General features: G+C 40.5%; 1 protein-coding gene across 1 annotated transcript in view; it reads left to right on the top strand.

Moving 5' to 3' along the window:
- Nucleotides 1-16,115, top strand: part of tyw1 (tRNA-yW synthesizing protein 1 homolog (S. cerevisiae)) — a 94,123-nt gene extending 78,008 nt beyond the window's left edge. The window contains exon 16 of the mRNA XM_050066591.1: nt 12,975-16,115. Within this exon, the coding sequence (XP_049922548.1) occupies nt 12,975-13,196 (222 nt within the window). The 3' untranslated portion in view covers nt 13,197-16,115. The remainder of the gene's footprint in view (nt 1-12,974) is intronic.
- Nucleotides 16,116-21,135: the final 5,020 nt, after the last annotated feature.

The following is a 21,135-nucleotide window of genomic DNA, read 5'->3' as shown; positions in this document are numbered from 1 at the left end:
AGGTCTGGACTAACTGTTCCTCTGTGAAACCTTGCAAATTGCAACTCAACCACTCCGGACTCCTCTCCCGCATCCACACTTTTCTGCTCAAAAGTACCAGCAATAGCTGCTGATATAGCCATATTTGGCTTTTGCTTTAGTCCTTCTTCGCACCCTCATGCCATTTTTTTGACGGCCTATAATACCAAAACCTCAACGGTATATGTAAAAACCATATACCGTATGAATATTGATGGTTATCATACCATGTACATTGGCTTACCTACAGTATTGGGGATAAAGGCAACTGGACAGATAATCTCCACTGCCATGTGCATCTCTTTTAGCATCTCAACAGGCTGAAAAAATTACAACCTGAACCAAACTGACCCGTGTGAGTTGAAGCCCAAACCCAGCCTGTATGAGATCATCACATAAATTACTGAGACCAAGCCCGACCCCACCAAAAAGCACTAGTCAGTTTCTAATGCCCGGAGCAAACCACTGTGTGGCGGCGCAAGCGATGCGTGTCTCCAGCGGAAAATGGACCAGCTCAGTGGATCGCTGACTCTACACATTATATTTCCCCGCCAGAAAAGCTCCCTGCTCCGGCTGGGAGGAAGGACAGAGAGCCAGGACACAGCCTGGTTGCTCCCTCTCCTTCTCTCCCTGCCTGCAGGGCCAGAAGGAGGAGAGGAGCTGCTGTCCAGTGCTGAAATGGATGAAGCGGTTTAGGAGCTGTTCGGTCAATCAATCAGTATATAATATCTATAATATATATCACATTTTAGATAATAATAACTAAATATATGAAGCGCAGAGTGCTCACTTTCTAATATTTTTTATTTATTTATTTATTGTTAAAAAAAATAACAATTCTCCCACAGCCTGAGCCCTGCCCAACCCAATAAATTAGTGCACATTTTCCGGCCAAACCTGGTCCGACCTGTCAGGCTTATTGGGATCCGTCAGGTTCGGGCTGAGATTGAGAACTCTGATCTTTTGCTAAAGACAAATTCTAAAGTAATACTCACACTTTGCTCTAGATTTTTGCTTGCTGTCAAGTAAGTTTGCTACTAAATCATTAAGTCAGGCGCAAGAAATAGATTATTGGCCATAGAGGGCTACATTTATACTTTCAGGGCTAATATATAGGCTAGTGGTCTGTTTACCTTCTCTACCTTTTAAGATGAGCCAGAAATCACACAGTAATCACACTAATCAAAAATCGTCTCAGTGTTAAGAGTTACAGACTGTACACTCTAATTTAAGTGCAGGTGCAACAGTCTACTGGATATTTGCAGCATTAGATGCAGCTTACCGGCTGTTTTTGTATATTAGCATTTCTGAGTTATCAGCATTATCTGCAGACCCAGTCAGTGGATACCGCATTAGCATCCCTTCACACATAATAATGAATAATGTGTACCTGGTGAGCCACTTTGCATCCGTTGTGATTCTGCAGCAGCTCCTTTGAGACACAAACACACGCATCCTTCATCTCCATTTTCTCTCAAAGTAGCTTTCCAGACAGCTCAGAAAATCACTGCAGGTTCCTGGTTTCTGAATCGGTGTTTTGATTTAGTCTTGTTCTATTATTTATATAATTTAGTCTGCCTTCCTTTTCAAAATATGCAACTATCAGTGTGGTTTATCCTGACGGAGGCTCACCCGCCCCAGAAAGTATCAGTCAGTTGTGGGTTCTGCCAAGGCAACTGTCCGTCAATAATTAATGAATGATGATTAATTGCCATCTTGGCTCTCACTGATAGAGTAGAAACTCAAGCCAGCCAACCAGGCGCCCACACCTCTCTATCACACACATAAACAGTGTGCTAGATGTGTAATCACAGTTTATTTAAGCACCCAAACTCCTTATCCTCCTTTGTTTTTATTTACTGGAGCTTTGTTTTCATTGGACGTGTTACAGATTTATTTACCTCTGTGGTGTCTGTGTTCTCTTTCTGGGGCCCCCAGCGTCTGCAGGGATAACAGGAGAGAGAAAGAAGGCACATAATGTTTATTGTTTATTTCACAAGTTTTCCGCTGCACAGTGAAATGCTTATTTTATGTTTTCACATAAAATGATGCTCAAGTTACTTTTCTGAGGAACAAAACTTCACAAGAAGCCACAGTTCAGTACAGTCCTGCCTCTGTTATTCAAGATCTCGTTACAACAGGACCGGACAGGCGTCATATGATGGCTGGGACAGAGCCATAGTTGTTGAAGAAATCTGGATATTTTGATAACAAAAACAAAACAAAAATAGATAAATGTTTATTTTTTTAATTCACTGATAACTTATATGGTGGCTGATACAGTGATTTTTTGAGCTGGAGTGAAAATAGATCTCTCGTGTGTGGACTTTGCACTGATATGACGATGCAGTAGGCGATAGAGGAAAGAACATTTTACTTAAGATGGACGTTTTTTAAAATTATTTAAAATGTAGAGATAACATTTCATTTTAACTGATTATACATTTTCTGCATAAAATAGATCTGAAAAGTAACTTGTTGACAAAGCTGTGACATAAATGTAGTGCAGTAAAAAGAGCAGAAGTAGCAGAAAGTGGAAATACTTAAGCACAGTTACCCTTAAATTATACAATAATTAATTATAATATTAAACTTATTTGTATCGCACTTTTCAAAACACACAGTGCTTTACAGGACAAGATCAAATGGTACACACAATTAAGACAAAAACAGTAATAACATAAATGAAAACAAATAAAAACACTGAACAAAGGCTAAGACAAGATGTGACCATTGTATAATATAAAAATATCAAAATTAATACAGTTGATAAAAGAGGGATAGAAACTAGACCAACAACAGATTAACTGGAAAAGCCGTCCTGTAAAAGTGTGTTTTGAGGAGTGTTTGAAAGGAAGAAAGTGAGTTTGCTAACCAAATGTCCTCAGGTAAGGAGTTCCACTGCTGCAGGGCTCAAACAGAAAAAGCCCAGTTTCCTTTTGTAAAGACAGTCCTATTGTGTGATGATGACGTGGTCTTGTCTCTTGGAAGTTGTTAAAAGTCCGGCAGCTGAGTTTTGAATGAGCTGGAGGCAGGAAATGACCTTTTGGCTGAGCCCCAGATACAGGGAATCACAGAAATCCAGACGTGGCGACATTTGAATGATAACGATTAAGGCATTAAAAATTAGTACAAACCAGGCCCCCCCCCCCTGGCTACCATTACCTTTTTGGTGTTCACACACACACACACACACACACACACACACACTTGCCTAAGACAAAAATGAGTGTAGAAAACTGCTTTACACACCTTTATTCATTTGCACCTCCTCGCCTACAACTGTTAGTATTTTATAATATACACACTCTCACACACATTTTCTTCATATCTTTCCCCTTCCTGCTCTCAGTCACGCAGGTCGCAGTATTAGTGCCTGATGCTCTGAAGCCGGCCCCATCTGCCTGTTAACTAATAGCTCTGGCGGAGCCTCCATGAGGAGAATGAACAGCATTTTGCACTCACTTCGTCTTTTGAGGCTTTTTAGTAACCACAAAGGCTTTTTTATGAAAAACCAGAGCAGAGGGGCGTCAGACTCACACACAATATACACCCTCCCCACTGTGTGTGTGTGTGTGTGTGTGTGTGTGTGTGTGTGTGTGTGTGTGTGTGTGTGTGTGTGTTTCTTTATGTGACAGCACATGCACATAAACAAGTTTGCTTATGTACAGACATTGTTAAAAACTGTTCAGGGAGAAAATGTTTCAAGGTTATTACTGTAAAATGACAGTAAAATTAATTAGAAATAAATTATAATGTGGGAGAGATATATGGATAAAATGATGGAAAACTTAGTGACAAAATCACTTGCTGCAGAATTAAACATAAAATTGATTATCTTTAGATTTTGATCACCCTGATTATTGTGGCTAACACAGATACTGTTGGCTTTCTTTTTATATTTTACAACTTCATTATACACTGCATACACTGTACAGTTTAAATGTTTCTGACCCCATTTTTGAGCTGCACGACTCATTTTAGAGCCAGACTGAATATCAGCTTTGTTGGGTGCCATTGGCCATGCAGTGTACAAAGGTGAGCGCAGACTGCATAGCTTCTCCCGATCAGACGTTCAGATGAATTTCTGACATGTCAGAAATTTTGGTTGGCCGTCGTCACGATCTCACACAGTTGAAGCAGAACCACAAGTCTCCCAAGATCACTGTTTTTTTCCCCCTCAATCAATGGTACAGTTTAGCCGATACCCAGCTAGTTTGTTGGTACAGCTAACTGCTCACTTCCGTGTGTGTCTGTACATGAGCGAGAGGTGACTGAGAATGGGGGGAATCAAAATTGGACTGTTCCATCTTGTGCAAATTTGACTTTTAAGCTCTTTTGGGGGCACATGCCTCTACATATGTGAATCATACCTCCGTTAGCAAACAAACTTCTACCTGCCGCAGCACCAGCAGTTTTTAAACCAACCTTTTCTGACAGTTGTCGGTAGGTAGAACAGTCCGTGGGTACCAAGGGACTGTGTTATTGTTTATTTTACACATAAGCCATTTTCTCATATGAACTCCAAACAGCATCCAGGGAATCAGGTCTAGACAATGTCCGCAGTTTCTGTGTCACACATGTAGCACACAACAGGGGACTGTCTGTGTCAGAAGTGTTTTCACGTACTGGAAATGCTCTGTTCAGTTCAGGCAAGGGGTGGTGCATTGGCAGAGCGTGCAGGAAGCAGGACATGATGTGGATTACACCACGGTCATGGCTCATTACTTGATCATAAACAGCAGAGTCTCTTGCTGTTCCTTGAGTTTGTCTGATGATTATGGCTTCAGCGCGTACCGACAGAAGGTCCCAAATCTCCTCATCTTTCCAGTTAGATATTTTCGTCGCCATCAACATGTAAATGACCCTACTTATTCGCCCACAGATTTTTGTTTTTTCCAGTTGCGTGGAGCCTCTTGATAGAAATGTCACAAACACACCCACTTACTCGCTGTGAACTCTCTGGACAATTACCTGCTGTCTGCCGTCACACATGGGCTCAATCAGACGTTACATGTACTCTGTTCTAGAGAGCTGGCAGTATAAAGTCTGTTTTATGTCTGATCCAACTGATTCAAACATTTGCATTCTGACATACAGGTCCTCCAGGTAATGCCTAGATCATTTCAGGTTTGCAGTCCATGTGTGAAAGGGGCTACTCGGTGTGAGCAAATAAGTTGTGAGCTTTGGCTTTATCCCTCTGAGGATTTACTCGTAGAGTGAGAGTTGGACTTAAATAACAACATTTCTTAAACAGGCTCAAATAATCGTACAGTGTATGTATAAGATGAGGTCCTCCTAGTTTTTGTGTTAACTTACGTAACAGCAGAGTTTAAAATGCATCACAGGAAAGTACATCAGTCTCATTTTGTGTGTGTGTGTGTGTGTGTGTGGGGGGGGTTGTGCACGCTTACTGCACAGTCTTCTGATCTTCTAGTTCCAGTTGGATGATATCACCGTTTGATGTAGTCCTTTAAAAGACATCAGAGCTGTGCCTGTGCATGTGTGTGTGAGAGACAGATCACTCTTTAGCAGCAAGCGATAGATCCTCCCTGCACTGACACATCATCATCATTAGTTTCTTTTTAACCCCTGGGATCTGATGGGCATTTCTCTACCTCTAGTTTTACTTTCTCTGCCAGCATTTTCTCTCTTTCATCTCCCCTCTGTCGTCTCTTCTTCTTCTGAGAGGAAGTGGAAAAAAGATAAGCTCCACGTCTCCAAAGAAGTTTTACGTGAATGTTTATCAGCCTACCAGCGAGTCGTTAAAGCTGCCAAAATGGAGTATATATCAAATATTGTCTCCAATAACAGTCATAAGCCCCAGGTTCTGTTCAGCATTTTTAACTCCCTTGTAAACCCGTGCGATAACTCTCCAGTCGTGCCATCGCCCACTCTCTGTGAGAGCTTTCTTAAATTTTTTATTGAAAAAATTTCTGCCCTTAGGCCAGTTGCTTCCACTCTCACTGCCCCTGGTCCTGACCCCACTGTGCCTCCTTTACCTGCTGTCTTTGACCAGTTTGAGCCAGTATCTCTCTCCTCACTATCAGATATAGTTAAGCATCTGCGGCCGACTAACTGTCCCTCTGACAGCATTCCCTCTCGCCTCTTCAAAGATGTTTTTGGTACTGTGGGGTCCACTGTTCTTGCTGTCATAAATACCTGCCTTAGCTCAGGGTGTGTTCCAGCTGCTCTCAAACATGCTGTAGTGCAGCCCCTTATAAAAAAGAAAAACCTGGACCCCTCTCTCCTGTCAAACTACAGACCAATCTCCAAATTACCATTTTTGTCCAAGGTTTTGGAGAAAGTGGTCTTTACTCAGCTGCAATCATTCCTAGTGGCCCATGACATGTATGAAAAGTTCCAGTCTGGCTTTAAACCACATCACAGCACTGAAACAGCACTTTTGAGGGTTTTTAACGATCTTTTGTCAACTGTTGATTCATGTAACTCTGCTGTTCTGGTGCTGCTTGACCTGTCAGCAGCCTTTGATACCGTAGATCATAGGATCCTCCTGTCTCGCCTGGAACAGTGGGTGGGTATCACAGGTACTGCCCTTCTATGGTTTCAGTCCTACCTCACTGATCGGAGCTTCTCAGTTAACTTAGGGGAATTCAACTCAGCTACGGCTCCTCTCACCTGCGGTGTCCCCCAAGGCTCCATTTTGGGCCCCATCCTCTTCTTGCTGTACATGCTGCCATTAGGGTTGATTTTTAAGAAACACAACATACCTTTTCACTGTTTTGCAGATGATGTACAGATCTATCTGCCCCTTAAATCCATTAGCAAGGATTCTGTACAGCCACTGCTAGAATGTTTAAAAGATGTCAAATCCTGGATGGACAGTAACTTTTTAAATCTCAATGAGGATAAAACAGAGATCATTATGTTTGGATGTGACCCCTCCGATTACTCTGCTGATTTTCTGGGCCCCTTCACTCCTAACATCCGTTCCTCTGTTAAAAATCTCGGTGTGACCTTTGACAGTGCTTTTAAATTCGATAAACAAGTTAGATCAGTAATACAAACCAGCTTTTATCAACTCAGGCTTTTAGCTAAAGTAAAGGGCTATCTCTCCCCCCAGAATCTAGAGAGGGTAATCCATGCTTTTATAACCTCACGTCTGGACTACTGTAACTCGCTTTATGTCGGTATTGACCAGTCACTGCTACACCGTCTACAGCTTGTCCAGAACGCAGCAGCCCGCCTCCTCACTGGAAAGCGTAAACACGATCACATCACACCAATCTTGGCCTCGCTCCACTGGCTTCCAGTGCGTTTTAGAATTGATTTTAAGATTTTATTGATTGTTTTTAAAGCCCTAAATGGGCTGGCACCCCCTTATTTAACCGAACTCCTGCACTTTCATGCTCCCTCCAGAGCCTTGAGATCAGCCAGTCAGCTATTACTGGCTACTCCTAGGACTAGGCTGAAGACCAGAGGCGACAGAGCCTTTGGGGCGGCTGCCCCTAGGCTCTGGAATAGCCTGCCCCTGCACATTAGGTCTGCCCAGACCCTAGAGGTTTTTAAGTCTTTTCTTAAAACCCACTTCTTCTCTCAGGCTTTTAACTCAGGTTGAGCTGGACACCCAAACATTTTAGCTTATTTTGATCTTATTTTATAACTCTTGTATTTTATTTTATTGTATTGTATTTTATGTATCTTATGGTTATTATTGTGGTGTACTATTAGGTACCTCATTGTATTTGCTTGTTTATTTCTATTGATCTGTTCAGCACTTTGGTCAACCTTGGTTGTTTTAAATGTGCTTTATAAATAAAGTTTGAGTTGAGTTGAGTTGAGTCTCTCCTTCCATTCCCCGATCTTTTATTCGCCTTTATTCTCCGTCCTCTCTCACCCATCTCAGTCCCATTTCTCTCAGAGGACGCTGTAATGAAAACAGCACAGTCACAAATCTCCCAGAGATCCCTCTGAAAGACCTGTTGACTTACAAATCAGGAGACTTGTTGTGTTTGTGAAGTTTAGCCTTTTTGCAGTCAGACATCCTGTAAAATGTGTTAATATTTCTTACATCAGAGTTGCTCTTCTAGCTGACATATTATGTCAACTACCCACAGTATCTGCACTTTTGCTGCATTCAAGGCCTGTCAGTAGAATGAGAAAAACCGGGTGACATTTTCCCATTCAATATGACTGCCATTGTTAGCTTCATCAGAAATGGAAATTAAGCCTTAATATAATTTTATCATTTTTAGCATATTACATACTGTATTTATAATGATTAATTAACAAGTGGAACCTGATACAGCGTACAGCTCAATGTTCATTGTTCAAATCAGCTATGTAAAGGCCCATAGACACCAAATTGGCATCAGCAAACTAGTGGCAACAAAGACCAACTGTTGCATCGCCCGTGTCTCCACCAAAAAGCTGCACTTGAACACACTGCAAAGACTGCTGCATGAGAGCAAATAATTCTTTACCCACAGGCAGTGGAAGTTTTTGCTCATCATTCAGTGAGGGAAACCAGAACACTGACGGGGCGCATTCAAGACGCTAGTTAGCCAGTTAGCACATTAACAACACAACCTGATGGTAAAAGAACAAAGGATATTTACCGTGCACTAGCGAACGGTAACACAATTACAAACTGTTTCTGTGAAAGAGCTCAATGGCTAAAGAAATAATCTTACCTTGTATAACAAGTTTAATATGATCTCATGCCTTCTTGACTTTAGTGGTTTGTTTGCTCTCCTCACTTTCATTTCCCATCTGCTGAGCTGAACTGCCAATCAGATTTCTGACATTGCCCAGCGACAGACTGAGGGCTCGGTGCATCAGGGTCCTTGTTGTTGATATTTGGTTTTATTTAGCTGTAACCGCTGCCTATTGTAGTTTTGCAGCCATTTTTCCAAGTGGAGGAAATTGTAGCGGTCTGAAATTCTCTACTGACTTGTAATTACAACTAGATAGCACCTTTAAGGCTTTTCATCCTTTGACATTGGTCTGGTTACCCTTCTACCTGCACAGCAAGCAGGTATAGCTGCGAGACAACTTCAACCACACGCAACCAGTTCCTTGCTGCGTCCAGCAATCTGTCATCAGCTGAAGTGATGTGTGCATTGAAGATGATGGACTCATTTTAATAGTGCAGCTCTTGTTCAGAGCTGTGTGGGAAACAAAATGCCCAAATTGCTTCACATTTGGAATTGAGCATTCTGTAAATTGCTTGTAGTCAGAGAGGTGTCCAGGCGAGCTACTTTCAACTATTTAAGTTATGGAAATGAGTTCAGATATACAAAAGTTGTGGAGAAGTTTTAAAGACTTGATTGGCAATAATGTGTGGGGACCCTGGGTTTAGCAAGCCAATATGCAACACAAAATATGTGTCCCTCCCTGCTTAAATATAAGAAGACCGCATTGGCTTAAAAATAATTTGAGTTGCAGTGTGAAGAAAAAATGTATGTATGTATGTAGTGTATTTCTATGAAAACAACAGCAGACACAGACAGGGCGTGCCATCACGAAACAGAAAAATAAATATATTTATATGTACATTTCTCACTATAAGGGCTGAGCGAATCTCATATACAGAGCAGATCTCTATAGTAGAAGGAGCATGCAATTTAATTTTCTGAAGACAGAGAAAAGATATGATGGTCTTCCATCAGTTCTCTGTGAATGTGTATTAAAGTACTGTGCAGCTCATTGGCATGTGCACATACATGACGACACCTCCTGTGGTGCTAAGTGAAGAAGCTGTCCTCAGTGATCCTCAGCAAAGATGCTGTTAGTAAAAACAACAGGCCGTCTTGTTCCCATCTCAGACAGCAAAGCTTTGTTTTGTTGCTTGGAGACTGAAATTGTTTGCCGAGATGCCGGCTGAACAAATATCATCCCTTCTCATTACCAGAAACATTAACTCCCAATAGGTGCTGCTTTCATTTCCCCCTGTTTCTCAGGCCTCATTAGCAATGCAGTGGGTAGCTTCTCTCTAATGACAGAGGCAGGCGCAAGGCGTCTAAAGGCTAACGCTCAAACACTTAATGCTGTAACTTCCTCAATGGGTCATCAGCTCCAGCAGGCAAGTCTTTAACTCAGCAAATAAATGTTTCTCCTTCATGAGTACATTTTCTGTCATTTTGCTGTTTTTCTGAGAAAGTCAGTGATGTAACGCTGGTTCCTTTTTCCCTCCTGTTGTGTGAATTACAGATGTAGAAGCTGTTTGGTTTAAATTTGAAAGAAGCGAGCTGCAGTGCACACACAGGGGTCCGGCCAGAGCAGCCACGAACCCGAAAGAGCTTTTAAGTGCTGAGAGCTAAAAGCACAACAGTCGTCCCCAGGGACAACTTATCACAGTTTTGCATCCAGTCACAGCTTATCGAAAAAAAAACCACGAGTGAGTCAAAGTCATCAAGGAGCAATTTAAAGAGCAGAATTTACTGCCATAAACAGACTTTAGAGGAAAAGTGGGGTTGTATGTTATGCCTTCTTGTCAGTCTTTCCCACCTTTGCAGACAACAAAGGAAACATGATATTGTATCAGCCGTACAGCTATGCTGCATGCTGGGAAAGTAGAGGTCATACTCTTCACCCTGTGCACTGGCTTGGGAAAACAAGCAGGATTAGAGAGGCAGAATGATGTTGGAGGCTTTTCCCTCACTGTCAAGCACTCGAGCTGTTTTCTCTCTGTCTGGTCCTTGGTGTGCCTCTCACAAATCAACACACACACACACTCCTCTCAGCTTGTCGCTCTCTTGTTTTCTCTTTAGTAAGACGGATGGCGAGTTGAGTGAAGAAGCAAGAAGTAGTGATTGATAAAAAGAGAAATGAGAGCAGAAGGGAGGAGGTGCAGTTGGTGAATCCGCAACCATTTAAAGAAAAGCTAAACTAACAAAAAGTGGCAGATGTGGAGCAACAAGCTCTTTAATCACAGCTGGTCTTTTTGATCACATCTTTAAATTCTTTGTTGTTTAAATTCACAATACACAACACGCTTCCATGTGGAAAAGTGTTAACTCCCTCAGTGGTTGTCCATTTGTTTCTCTCTGTGTCTGAGCATATGGGTTTGCATCCATTTGTATGAACTGTACTGTACAGATAACAGAACAATGTCCTTTAACTGTCCCACGATGAGGCCTGTGTGTAAGAGAGATCGTGCCTTTATGGTGGCTGCCGCAAAGCTCTGAAATAGCTCGCCGCTTTCAATCAAATGTTCTTCCTATATTGAGTCTTTTAAGACAAATCATAAGACATACATGTTTTCAATGGCCTTTGGTTGCTCTTAGTGGTTTTAATATTTTAGTATTTTGTAATCTTTTATGTATGTAATCTAGATTTCCACTTTTATTATTTTTAAGGTTTTTAGATATAATGTTGCTCTGTAATTTGTACTGCTATTTATTGATGTTATTGTTATTTAAATTATAACTACTTTTTATGTGCCATTCACCTGGTACAGCACTTTGGTCAACTCTGGTACTTTTTAAACATGCTATATAGATAAATTTGGTTTTATTTGAACATTTGATATTCTGTAGATTTTGATTGACAGTTTATGTGCAGGACCATTCAAACATTTGCAAATTGAATAATCTAAATTTCAGGCTGTGAAATGATCATGATGTTCCGGAGACAGTTTAAGAGATCTAATTTTCCCACCATGCAACAACAGATGAGTACATGTAATTAGATGGAGGTAATGATGCTGCTCTCTGATTAGAGCATCACAGATGCCAAAATGTAATTTGTTAGGTTTATTTGCTGCTAAGGCCCAGACACACCAAACCGACAGCAAAGAACTAGTGGAAATGAAGGCCAACTGATGCCTCACGTCACCTTTGTCTCCATCAAAAAGTTGCACTTGAACACACTGAAAAGACTGTACCCAACAGCCAACTAGCACGTACGTTCTGCGCTTACGTAAAAGGAAATAACTCTCCATGCCAGCAGGAAGCGGTAGTCTGTATCAGAGTGTGGATACCCGACCAGAGCCCGACGAGTCAGAGCGCAACACAAGTTCCGCTCCAACTGAGTGTGTTTGCTGTGCTGGGCAGCGGCGTGTTTGACTGTGCGTAACTGCAGTTTATTGATGGTCATTTACACACTGTCCATAACAGTAACTATGTCAGGTAACAAACTGCATCGGGATCGGGTCGGGTTCGGACTTAAAAATCAGAAAGGCTGTCAGGTTTGGGCTGCGCTCTCATCTGTATTTGTTAACTTGGACTCAACTATGAACTGATTAGGTTTTAGGGGACAAAGGTCAAAGTCACTGTGACCTTGCATCTATCCCATTCTCATGAACGCAATATCTCAAGAAGACCTCAATGGAATTTCTTCAAATTTGACACGAACATCCACTTTGACTGAAGAATAAGCTGATTAGAATTTGATGGTTGAAGGTTAAAGATCATGGTCAGTGTGACTTCATAAAACATGCTTTTGGCCATAACTCAAGAATTCCTAGAATAATTATGACAAAACTTCACACAAATGTCTATTAAGATATAATGATGATGTGATGACATTTTATATCCAGAAGTCCAAAGGTTAACTTCACTGTGACATCATAATGCTCTGCTTAAAACACTTTTCTGGCCATTACTCAACGTCATATCTCAGGAACAGAAGGCGAAACATTTGGTCAGATACTGAATTGGTGCCACTAATCATGTAACTGTGCTGACTGTATAGATCTTCTGTGTTGCCAGTGGGGAAGATGTATGTAAAGCATCCATGTTTTCACAGACCTGGACGTAAACTGTAAGAGAAATTGACTGGTGCACCGAGGTATACAACCGCGGGGTGGTAATTCTGGTTTTAAAACCAGATTTTTCCAGATATCATAACAGATGTCGTAAAAAGTCTTAATGAGTGGCTGCCAGAATCCTGCAGGTTTAAACATACATACAACTGCAAACACCGCTTTGATAGCTGCTGCTCGCTCATCTACCACCCTTGTTTCTTTCTCCCTTCTTTTTGCATGATCTCAGTTCAAGGTGGATGGTGAGTGGTGGACATGGATCGACTACGAGCGATTCCAGGAGCTGGTCCAGGCTTTTGAGGAGAGTGGGGGAAAGCAGAGCTTCTCAGCCTTGGACTACATGGCCAAGACTCCCAGATGGGCTCTGTTCGGAGCAGATGAACAGGGTTTTGATCCCGCCGACACACGGTTCCAACGACGCAACAAAACCAAAGACATTTCAGGATGTTGATAGATGCGAGAGAAAGAGAGGCACTGATCGAGTACTGATATCTATAGCAAATATAATTTTACAAATTAGGGTAACTGTTTTTATTACCATCCTCTTTGAGTTTCAAAGTTTCGTGCTGGACAACTTTGTTTCTGTCCCTAGCTGCCCTCATTCTCATATAACCTTCAACTCTCTTCTTGTCTGTCATTTCTCTTCAATTTGGATCTTTCGTTTTATTGGCTTGAGCTCCGAGATCAGCCAAAAACTGTCAGAATCAATTACTTTAAACTCACTTTTTAGACATTCCCCTTCACATTTACTTTTAAGCACTTCTTTTGCTTTCTATATGCACATAGATTTTTGATACTTCACTCTTTTTTTATTATAAATATCGATAGCTTTGATCTGTGAAACCATCTGGCAGCACTTGGGGTTTACTCTGTTAAAAGCGAACCTGGGAGTGGTTTCATCATCATCGGTTCTGACGTGCATTCTAGTTAAGCAGCTGCACAGCTCAGGTCATGATTAGGATATAAGGAGTAGCGCTTCTCCTCATGTCGTCTGTGGGAGCAACACTTTCCCAGACACTTTTCCTCCTGCTCATTAGGACAGTGGTTGTATTGACTTGATAGTGAGAGACTTGAGAGAGGCATCAAGGCTGCATCTCCACTGGGAGAGTCAGGCTGGTATTGCTGCCTTTGTGTGTGTGGTTTTTTTCTTTGCACTGTTACACATTCTCAGCAGTATCAGCTTTGTTTTCTTCTGGGCTGGGATGCAAAACAATGTGACAGCTTTTCAGAGAGAGTTCTGTCATTCTGGCAGGTTTACTGTGGGTTTGTTAAAAAAAAAAAAAAGTGGCCAATATTTCAAAGAATTAAACATACAAGTAGGGATGCATCGATTCACTGGCCAAACATCGGTATCGCCAGATATTCCACTTGTTGACCACCTATTAGCATTCACTGATGGCAGTGGCTGATGTTTTCCTGTTCCTGGGACGTACCCTGCTACACTGTAAACAACAAATCCTTGTTAAAATTAGCAGGAGGAGAGCTAGTTAGCATTAGCTGTTAGCAGTGGTGACCACAACGAACAGCTCACGGAGGTTGCACTGAGTTGCATTATGATGCGTTAAAGCTCTATTCAGAAAAGAATAAGTGTTTGGCGAAGCTAATATGTAACATTCTCATGATATGTTCAAATGTCATCTTGTATTTTTCTTTTTTTTTGTTTGTTTTTTGGCGAGGAACCTGAGTATACACAGCTGTTTGAAAGAGAAATTTGTTGATATTTTCACAGCAGTATGAAATAGATATTAGAGAGGGAATTCTGATATTTTATGTATAGTGAAAAGGCGTTTGAAAAAAAAAACAAAAGGAGGGAATTATAACAACAGAAACAAAATAAACAACAAGAAAACACTGCTATTTTGGGTAAGATTGTTACTGCTTTTGCATATTTGAGCTAAACTATGGATTGATGACAGTTCAAAAAGTCACAAGAAATCACAAGTGCATCGCTGTTTTGTACTGCAGTAATGCTTTAACACAGAATTGTGACATCGTGTACTCAGACATGTCAAGTCTCCTATCATAATGTCAATACATCTCTCAGATCAAGTTAAATAGACAAAACACAAAGATATATAAACTGTTACTGCACCACACATTTAAAATATTCCTCCACCTCCCAAGTGTATGCTGTCTGATCTACATTCAGACACCATCCAGGATCAGGTATGAGTATGAAGCAGAGCATCATGGGTGGGGATGTAACTTCATATCGAGTCCAGCCTACCTGAATAAAGCCTTTACTGATACTTTGTTAAATCCAGATGTAAAATTCAAGTCACTTTTATTTTCTTTTTATTTGAATGTAAATCCAGATGTGAATATTAAGTCCATTTTGATTTGTTTTATTTGAATGTGAATCCAGATGTAAACATTTAAAGGGATACTTCAGATCTTTTGAAGTGGGCCTGTATGAGGTGCTCATCCACAGTAAATGTATTACCTACAGTAGATGGTGGTCAGCACTTTACCACTTTGGAGACATAGGCTGTAGTACCACCAGTAAAGACAAATGCACTGCTATGGACGGGGGCAGCAGCAAAAGTATTTTAGCCACCTAAAAAAATCAATACCAGTTTAAGTGTACATTATGTTTAGAATTTTTTGCGGCCTTATCTTGCTGTCAGATGGAGATGTGTGATGGAGAAATAAAGCCTTCATAGCGCACTCTTCAAAGCCAGACAACATTGAGAAAAACAGTGTATTAACACTGCTGAACACAGGAGCTGCTGGTCGACTGCTGCCTCAATCAGTTAGTTTGTTTGTGTTATTATGTGACTTTGGTGTTTAAAAAGGTTAGTTTGGATTCCCCAAAGTCACACAATAACACAGGCTAACTAACTGATGGAATCAGCGGTAGACCAGCAGCTCCTGTGTTCAGCAAGCCAAAAAGACCTTTTTTGTCAGTGTGTGGTGGCTTTGAAGATAGCATAGATGTGGAACTTAAGACTTTAAGCAGCTTCCCTGTTGAAACGGGCTGTCTGATGTAAAGGCAAAGAGGTATACTCTCAATATAGCGTACACTTAAACTTATATTGATTTTTTTAGGTGGCTAAAATATGTTTTGCTGTTGTCTCCATCCACAGCAATACATCGCTTAGCTTTTCTTATTGGCACTTCTCCAAACTGGAAGCATCTGGAAGCTGACATCTAGTGTATGTAATACACTGACTATGGATAAATATGGCCCCACTTAAAAAAATCAGAACTATCCCTATAAGTCGGTTTTAATTTGTTATATGTTAATATGAATCCAGATGTAAACGTTTAGGTCCATTTTGATTTGTTTTGTAAGGCCTCAAATGTTGCAGTGACTCCTTGTTGGGAGAAACAGCAGGTGTGGGGATATAGCACTAAAATAAATGTATGTGGAATAATCTGCTTTGTGATTTGTGAATTTCACATGCAGCACACAGACACACAGGTGCATTAAGGCATACTTGTCATACTGTAATTCTGAAAGACATCGTAATGTCATTTTACTTTCTTTTTCTTATTTCTGGCAACAAAGTGGGAAGTTGACATTTTAAGACTAGGATAAATATGGAGAAAGCTTTCTGGGCTGCACTCAGAGGCCAACAGAAGAGCTCTAATTGAACAAGGCTGGAGGCAAAGGTAAAGTTCAAAACTGATACAACAGTACAGTAGCACCCATTGTTCTTTGTAAAGTTTACTTGGATGTAATTTGTTGTTACTCTTGTAGTTCAGAACTATGAAACTGCAGTAGAGTTAAGTAGTTGTGATTGATGCAAGGCAAAGTCTGTTTTGTTTTCACTGCAGTGTAGAATTACAAATCCCATTGAACACTATCTGACACTGTAGAGACAACTTATTTGATTTGAACTATTACATCATAACAGGGTAAGGCACATGAACTGTTCATACTGTAATGGCAATGGCAAGGAATTGTATTAAAGACAGATTTATCAAAAAGAGTCTGACAATAAACAAAACGTCAATATCAGCGAAGTGTTTAACAGATGGAGAGAAAATATTGCTAATAGTTTAGCCTTCTGCTAACTGGAGCCAAAGGTTCAAAGGTGCACATTCGTGTTCATGTTTATGTAACCAATGTTAGCCTCAAATCACAGTGTATCCTCCACCTCACTTCCCGGGGCTGCTCCATTATTGTGAGATACAAAAACAATGTGGTTGAACTTGTGTTTTTGATGAGCTGATTTGAAGTAATAGTTGGAAGTGACACACAATGATTTTTCAGTTCTGTTAAAGAGAGCAGAACCAACTTCATGTGCCACTCTGATGAAGGAATAACAGAGAGAGACAGTGTACTAGCATCCCCTACACAGCAAACAGTTACTTAATCATAAGAAATGTTGCCGCACATCATCATCTAACAAATTTAACAAACAGAGGCAGTAATCTGGAAAATCTCAGCAAGGATACAGATGCAAACTGTCCCTCATTGAGTTGAAATTGTCACACATGAGTTTCAGTGATATGAGATTACACAAAGTGAAAGAGAAAGCACCTTCCTCAGTGGGTAAACCGAAGATGATTGAGGTTGTCAGGTGTGAATTCATGTAATTATAAATATGCAGCAGGGAGGACAATGCTTATAAAAAAACAAGGCTGGGAAAGTTGACGAGTAAAACTCTGATCCTGCAACTGCTATGCCAAAAATGAACAAGCACACAAACCCCTCTTGAATAAATAAAGGTTAAAGGAAACTGACTCTGCTAGTTTACAGGAGGTGTATCCAGGTCCCAGCTGTGTAGTGAGATAAATGACAGGAGCAGGTTGCACATCTCGGGAGAGCAAACCTACCTGGAGATGGTAAAAAAGGCCCTGGGGGATGATGGGTAATGGTTCTAGTGCCCCAGGGATCACTGAGTAACAGGTTGAATAAGTGCTGGTGCATCCTGTGAAAGTATTTTCTCTTTTTCTTTTAAAGCAAAAGGTTGTTAAGTCATTTGCCTCCATTAGGCGACAACGTTTACATGCACAAATTATTTTTGATTATTTTGATTATAAATTGCTTTGCCCTTATTCCAAAAAAAGACAACATTCCTACTAAGCTGTTTACATGGCTAATGAAAATGAATATTCTACTTATATTCCCATTTATACACAGCTGTGTTTGCGCTGATTAACATGCCCTTACCTGTCGTTTATCATGTCAAAATACAGAAGCGTTTTTTACTGGTAGCAGGCTTATTGAATGTTTAAGTGTGTTCCTCCTTTGGACCAGAAATGTGGGCTTTTCTTTTGGGCATGTATCTCTACCCTTCAGTAATATCAGCATATCTCACATGTCATAATCAGAAAATGCTACATTCAGATCAAGGCCTAATTCTGAATATTCAAATGGAATATGCCGTTTACATGACTCGTCTTAAATTAGGAATATTTTCATATCTAGAATAGTAGTGGAATATTTGTGTGCGTGCAAACATACCCACATCACTTCCTGCCCGAGCACCAAAGAATATTGAATTTTGGTGAGTTACCATACACTTGCACAGGAAAGAAAATGTTTTTAAGTTTGAATTTTTTTCACAACACCCTTTGACAGAGTTGATAGTGCCTAGTTTTGTTAGTCTTGTAATTTAAAATCTACAAAGATAAATGTTAATGCCTGTCAAATAACCATCCATTGTCAGACAGTACACATAGCAAAACACAACGTGTGACTATAAAACAAATAATAGCTCATGTGGGGAACGTAACAAGGCCCTTCCTCTGCTGTAGATTATTTATATGATTATGTGTTAAGGGAAGTTTGACATGTTAATGGCAGAACATGACAGAAAATGTATTTATGTCCACAGTAGAATGATGAAAGTAAGTGTGTAGGATTTAAAACGGTCATTATCCCATGACAGACATATGCAGTCTCGCATGTTTGGGGTGTGTATTGAACTTTCGCACCCAGTTAAAGTCACTCTGAGTGCTTTAGCTAAATGACTGAAATATAATATATAATAATATATAATAATATAATATAAATGATAAATGGGCTCAGTGTTGTTTTTTAATATACATGTCAACTCAGGTCTAAACACCACACTTGCACAATGTCTGATAAAATAATTGATGGTTATGAAATAACTTCTATTACCATTCAGTAAATATGTAAATGCCCCTTTAACCATCTCAAAGAATGTCTAGAGATCAATAATTGAACTACACACAACAATACAAATTTAATTGTACAAGAATAAAACATCCTCAGGGTCAGAAAAATAAAGTTAAACTCAGAGGACAAAGGAGAAAGACAAGGTCATGGCATCACATGTTCTTGGCTTCACTCTATTCTCTGTTATTGTCACATACAGTACGCTGCACTGTCACAGAATATGGCTTTATCATCCACATATTTTTCTGGGTGCACACCACAGTCCCCAGAAGTGTTAGATGAATTTTTCATAATATGAATGCATGCAGTGATAATTTTTGAATGAGGAATTTGTTTTTATCGTCCTCCAGCAATCCTCCCCTAACATCAGAGAGGCAAATAATTAATAATTGAGACCAAGTGAAACTGAAAAGACTACAGTAATTGTTTTTAACAGAGACAGAGTACATGTTTGTAGGAGGGCTGAGAGAGAACCAGAGAGACGGGAACGTCAGATTTTTGTTGTTGTCTGTAAATTTGAGCGATTCTCTTCATACAAGTATTCATCACAAGAACATTGCCGAAGGCAAGATTTTTTTTCACCTCAAGGACTGGATCCCAAGGCCCAAGCCCTCTTAATAAGCATTTAGTCAAAACATATGTGAAGCTTAAAACACACACACACTTGGCTGTGCCCAAACAAGGACAGATGGAGACTTAAATGGCTTCAGTTCATCCAAAATGCTTTGTAGCGTAGTTCCTTCACTGAATTTGCTGCCGTGTGAAATGCCATTTAAGAGAAGCAACACAGAAGCGACCCGACACAGAGGCAATGTGTTTGGCCATCTAGAAGATTCCTTTTTCCTATTGACAGGATATCCATTAACCTCCTGTGACCCTGCGTCCACATATGAGGACATTACAGTTTGGGACTCCTTAGACTTCATTCTGCTAAACTTAAGGCCCAGACACACCAACTGACCTCAATGAACTAGCGACAATGAAAGCCCCTGCTGCACTGCCTGACGTCTCCTTGTCTCTGCCACAAAGTTGAAAATGGAAACACCTCAAAGAGCTGATGGCCAACTAGCACATATGGTCTGTGCCTGGATGAGATGAAATAACTCTCCACACCAGCAGACAGAGGAAGTCTGCAATCTTCATTTAAAAAGGGAAACCAGCAAACCGTCTTGAAGCTAGTTAGCCAGTTAGTTAACAACACAATGCAGTGTTGAAAGAAGAAAGCATATCCATCATGCACCAGTGATCAGCAGCACAAACCATCAGGAAACTGGTAAAGAGCTCAGTGGCCAAAGAAAAATAATCTTACCTTATGTAACACATTTGTTTTGCTGTCGCCATCACCGATTTAACATGTTGAATCAGCAGGGGGAAAAAAGCTGATGGGGCCGAGGAGGGGCAGTGATGTGGGACATACTGCACCGCCCAAGACGACAGATGCTTACTGATAGCTCGACATTGACTGACAGCTGACCGTCAGGCTTGGTGTGTCAGGGCCTTAAGACCTTTTTTTATGTGCCATCTACTGGTAGCAGTGATACCTAATCCATGTAAAACTACAGCCGATTCTAAGACAAAAGTGGACAAGATACAAAACCTGATCAAATTTTATGACTGAAATTTGTTTATTTACAATTAATAACGGACGACATGGTGGTGTAGTGGTTAGCACTGACACCTCACCTGGTGGAGGAGCCCTTCTGTGCAGAGTTTGCATGTTCTCCTGGAGTCAGTGTGGATTTTTCCAGGTACTCCGGCTTCCTCCCACAGTCCAAAGACATACACATTAGGTAAATTGGTGACTTTAAATTGGCAGTAGGTGTGAATGTGAGCGTGACTGGTTGTTGGTCTGTGTGTGTGGCCTGACCAAGGTGTACCCCGCCTCTCGCCCAATGTGAGCTGGGATAGGCTCCAGCACCCCCGTGACCCTTCACAAGAAAAGCAGTTCGGAAAAATGAATGAATACTCAATACATAACGTTTATAGTTTGAAACTGCATAAAAATGTGACCAATTTTAGCAATAGTGAAAAAGCCTAGACACTGTTAATTAAAAAGTACTCATTTAAGGACTTTGGGCATTCAAATAAACAATTTTATCAAAAATAAACCCATGACCTGATCATGATCTTTTTTTCAAAAACAACTTACTGGTAATTGGTAAATACAGTGCTATTTTTTTTTAAATACTCATCAGGTCCTACTAATCCCAAATAACAAGGAGAAATTAAAAATGAATATGAAGCAAAAGCTAGGGGTTCAGGAGGTTTAAGGTTCAGTATGTAACTTTTTACC

The sequence above is a fragment of the Epinephelus moara genome, chromosome 2 (genome assembly GCF_006386435.1).
Source record: "Epinephelus moara isolate mb chromosome 2, YSFRI_EMoa_1.0, whole genome shotgun sequence".
In the NCBI taxonomy this organism is placed as follows: Eukaryota; Metazoa; Chordata; class Actinopteri; order Perciformes; family Serranidae; genus Epinephelus; species Epinephelus moara.
The sequence above is the reverse complement of the archived record's forward strand: the minus strand, read 5'-3'. Positions and strand labels throughout refer to the sequence as shown.